Source organism: Apaloderma vittatum, unplaced genomic scaffold (assembly GCF_000703405.1).
Source record: "Apaloderma vittatum isolate BGI_N311 unplaced genomic scaffold, ASM70340v1 scaffold16451, whole genome shotgun sequence".
Classification (NCBI taxonomy): domain Eukaryota; kingdom Metazoa; phylum Chordata; class Aves; order Trogoniformes; family Trogonidae; genus Apaloderma; species Apaloderma vittatum.
Window position 1 is genome coordinate 62549 of NW_009698652.1, and position 4852 is coordinate 67400.

Below are 4852 nucleotides of genomic sequence, written 5' to 3' on the forward strand. Positions count from 1 at the left end.
CAGGAATGTATTCCTAGCACCTTGCAGTGTGTAGTGCTGCTCCTCTGATGTTTGAAGCAAGCATATTGACTCACAGGGTGTTGGGTGTAGTGCTGGCCTCCTGACCTGGAGATGCAGGAAGCAATCATTGCCATCACTCGAGGCTGTGTGAAGGATTAGAAGAATCTTCCCAGGCACTCTCAAGTATTTCAGTCTCTAATTGCAAGCCTCTGAAGAACATCCCATTAGAGCAGCTTATTAGAAGCAACAAACAAGGCTTTCATTTGTCATGCATCCAAGTCTTTAACTTACAACTCTTAAAAGCCGCAGCTATATAGAGCAGAGCCTCTCCAAGATCTGTCTAGCCAATAGAAATGTAGTTTAATCCTGAATGCTCTCTGGGTCATCTGCAGACTTGTGGTAAATTAATTACATTGATTGCAGGCACAGTTGTTGGGGCTCATCATATACATACATTTCATTAACAAAACACGTGGCCCAGGGTTTGAAACAATGCCAAGGGTGTTGATAAGTCCTCCTAGCAGAGGTTTATTAAAGCTTGCTCTCTGGACAGTTAGGTTTGCAAATCACATAGGCATAGCGGGGGTCACCTTTGCTAGAACTGGAGAAACATTGACTTTGTGTGCCTGAGATAACCGAAAGCGGTAGAATTGGTCCAGCCAAGAAGTGGGGCAGTGGCAGCAGGCCATGGAGGTCCAGGAGGTGCCGCAGCAGCTCCAGGCCTCTCTGCTTTGCCTCTGCCCATCTGCAGCTCTTTGCTAGAAGCCAGGGCTCGAAGCAGAAGTCACACCTTGTTTCAAGATAGCTCAGCTTTTGGAAGTAGTACTGCCTTAGCGCCTCATTCTTCCACAGGAAAAGGGATTTAATGCTGCAGGTGTTTTCTCAGTAACCTTCACCGTTATGTGAGTGTGTCATCTGCTAATCTGCAGGAGACCAGGAGGGCTCTGGACCACCCACTGGAGCCAGGGCAGCCCCTCCCCAAGCTCTCCTTATAGTCTACTGGTTGATTCAGTGAGGCCAGAGGAGACTTTGCAGATAATTTTGATGTATACAGTGCTCAGTTCAACTCTGACTGCTCCCCAGTGCAGGTCAGCTTGCTGGCTGAAGATCTTAAGGCCCCAGAGACATCTGGGTATATTTCATTGAGCGACAATCTCTTATCCTTCCACAGCATTTGATCCCATCTGGAAAGCTTTTGCTTTCAACTCCTCACTTTTTAGACAGAGAAAGCCCTGTATGGAGCAAGGAGATGGGGAAGCTCTGCCTCTCCTGGAAGCTGTCAGCACCCAAACGCAGTGGCCATGAAGGCACAGTGGGTTTGCAGAGTTTAACATGTTTGCTTTGGGATTTTTATATTCTGAAGTTTAACTGCCAAATCAAGCCATCCTTTTAACATGGACAGTAATATATCTTCCTTTGTCCTAACTGTTCATGCCAAGTAGTCCATTTGCTTGCCTATCCAAGTGATTCTGGGACTGGAAAGCAAATTTTGTTGTCTCCTAATCCAGTTTAGTTTGTTTCTAAGAGCTTTAGTTTACCCCTAGAGTTACACCTCAGAGTACTTTGACCCTAAGCACACAGCATTGTGGTGGCAGGTGTGCAGGAGTAAAGCTGCACTGAGACACATTTGCCTTGCACTTGGGCATTTTGTTCTTCTCCATAAAGGGAGCAAGTGAGATCTGAAGCACTCTACATTCAGTGCAGGGAACTGATTGTGCCTTAGAGCAGGCAGATGCTGATGAGGTGCTCAAAGAGTTTTCTCTGTTTAAGAAAACAGCAGACTCTTTTCATATTATGGAGGTGGCTGCTTTTTAGATTAATTGAACTATTGTTTCAAAAGCGTGAGAAGATCTAGTGGCAGCAACTGTTAGAAAATGTCTAGGGGGAAAGGGCCTCCTAGCTAAAATCTAAATGAAGTTGTCACAGCCACAATGATCTTCTGGAGACATACCAGTTCCCTGCGCTGAAATCCTGCAAGGTTAAGCACAAAAAATGGCAAAATTTACTCAAAATATGTAATGCTTGGGTTCTCATTGTGCACTTTTTGGTTTTGGACCTCTAGTGTTAACTTAGATCAGTGGAGAGGTTTAGGGAAGGGTGAGCTGCTCCCATATTAGTATGACTGCACAAGCTGGGGCACTATGAAAATACGAAATATTGTCAATTATAGTAAAAAATACTGGCATCACTGTTTAGAAAATGTTAGCAAGTTGTTTCACTGATGCAAAAGGAGCTTAGAGAGACATTCTTCACCAGTTCTAATTTAAGTAAGCACATAATCCAGTTTATAATTCTGTAAATCATTGCATGCCTGAAGTTATTTTGCATCATAATTTAAGGCAATACAGTTGCAGAATGTTAATTTTGTCTAAGTAGGCTATTTTAATGTGTTTAGGCGTTGTAAGTTATACTTTATAAAAATCCAATGGGCACAATTTTTTTTCCAAGAATGACGTATCATGAAGTTTTGAGGAGAAATGGTGAGTGAGATCTTCAGCTGACTTTAACCAGAGTATGTTTGCAACACTGGGCTCCTACTTGTGTATCGTACTGAAGTTCTTCCTGCTATTTCTTTGTTCTTTTTCAGGTTGAATTACCTTAATAGATTTGGTAAACAGAAAATTTGTCCATGCAAGTTCTCTAACAAGGATAAAGGGCAATTACTGAGGTGCAGCCAGCACTGGGTTAAGGACTGATGCCAGGAGAACCCATACTCTGTTTAGACTAGACCAGTGACTGAGCAGCCTTCAAAAGCAAGCTGTGGACGCACACAGTGTCTTTCAAGGCCTCGTATTTTATTTCAACTGAATGCTCTCACATGACTCAAAGTGCTGCTTCTGCAGATACGCAATGCGTGTGCAAAGCTTCGCTGGCACAAAGAGACCTGAAAAAGGGCTATGGGTTGAGTAAATGCACAAGGGTCTTCAAAAGCAGGGCTTGCATTCATCCAGTGCTTTTTTGTTTAAAAAAAAAAAGAAATTGTAACGTACTACACACACACTTGTGGAAAAAATCACTTTGCCTGCTCTGAGGCAGGTGCTCTAAGTTTAAGCACATGGGTGGCGCTGTTAATCCTAACAGTGGTACAGATATGGGAAGCATATGGTTAATTGCTTTGCAGGACCAGGGTCTATATGCTCTCCCCAAGGCTCTTTTCCCCAATGGTAGCGCACACCATAACATTCTTGCAGCCCAAGTTGTTAAGGTCCAAGTAATAATTGCAATAAGGAGGAAGAAGCGTGTATATAAATGTTGAAAATGTATTTGCACCTTGCCAGGGCAGTGGGATTATTCCTTATCCTGGGCCTTTTTGTTTGCTTTTCAGTTGCTGCGATCATGGCTGTGGGTGGGCTTCTTCTCTGCGTGCTGTTGCCTATCCGAGCCTAACATGGTCAGTGTTCCCACCTGTGCTGGCTCCTATTTCGTGTCCTCCCTCCATGTTTTCTGTACACAGTCTGCCTCTCCCTCCTTTTCTTGTATTGGCCTGGAAATCGCTTTCTCATCCGATCTCTGTGCCCAGCTTGTCTTACCTCCACAACTGGAAATAGCATGACCTGAAGCAGAGTGTGTCTCCAGCAAGAGCAGGGGTCCCAGGGGAAAAAAAACACCCATACAATATATTATGCTGTGATCGATAGGGACATGGTACCAGCAATGTCACGTATCGTAATAAAACATCACATATGCCGGGCACTTAATCAGATTCTGCTTCTTGTCACCAAAAGGGGCTGGGAGAAGTTAGTTTGCCCCCAGAAAGGAGGTGTGGGGCATGCAGGAGTGGAAAGGTATTTAATGGCATGTGATCTGCATGTCAGTGAAACAAACTGTGTGTCATCGACGTACATATGTCAGTGTGTGACATACACGGCGATGACATAATGCTGTTTGCCAACGATATGCTCCAGCAGCATTGGACATATCTCTGTGAGCATCGAGAGCTGCGTGTCCGTGCTGCATGCTGTCCGGTTCTACCACCGTCTGGGCTGCCTCACCAGTTCCTGCTGTCTTGTATGCTCCCCTCTTTTCTAACTCATCAAAGGAAGAGTGATTTTAATTTCTGTTGATTTGACTGGACACAAGTTGAGTTGCTCCCTGAAGGGAATGTGTTTTAGGTCTCTGAATCAGCTATAAATGTGCAGGCAGAGATCTTCCTAAGCCTCCTAGGAGACTCATGAAAACGCCATCCGCATCAGATGCCTGCCTGAGACCACAGGGCACTGAGATGTCCCACATGCATTATTAAACTGGGAAGGTTTTGCAGCATAGCTGCTCGAGAGGTGTGAAACTCTTCTGTGGTGTTTTCTGGGGGATGCTGATGATTTGCATGGTACCTGGGTCATGGTGCAGTCCCTGGCTGTGGGGTAGAGCAATCACCAAGATGGACCGTTTTTAGGTCTCTAATGCTGTATTTTGGCGCTGATAGAGGCCTGAATAGGGAAGGAATTTGCAAACAGAAATCACAAAGGCCTTAACTCAGAAGGCTTTTTTGTTTTTTTAAACTGTTGGAGCATCTTTAAGTTGTATTTTGTGACTTTTCTGTCACTGCTCTTGCATTAAGGGCAGTGTTATCAAGACAGCTCAGCTCAAAGTGTTTGGCTGCAAAATGTTCTTATGGTAGTATGCACAGTCATTCCTGCAAGCCACCAGTTTGGCAACGCTTGTGCCAAAAGAAAACCTCCCAGTACTTCTGTTGTGCGTGTACTACAGGTGCACGAGCAGTCCCTCGCTGGGAATCATTCTTCAAATGTCATGAGCAAGGCCCTCGACCAGAGAGTAGCAGCAGGGGAAAATGCTTCTCAGAAGAGACCATGAATAATGACCTGGATGGCTACAGAGAAGAGGGATGTGTAGG

The 4852-nt window shown here is 44.7% G+C and overlaps 1 protein-coding gene across 2 annotated transcripts in view; it reads left to right on the forward strand.

Moving 5' to 3' along the window:
* Positions 1-4852, forward strand: part of EPHA5 (EPH receptor A5) — an 88972-nt gene that overhangs the window by 51049 nt on the left and 33071 nt on the right. The window contains exon 6 of one of the 2 annotated variants that reach the window (XM_009878108.1): positions 3326-3391. The exons of the other annotated variant lie outside the window; for it this stretch is intronic. Within the exon in view, the coding sequence (XP_009876410.1) occupies positions 3326-3391 (66 nt within the window). The remainder of the gene's footprint in view (positions 1-3325; positions 3392-4852) is intronic. 2 annotated transcript variants of the gene reach the window in all.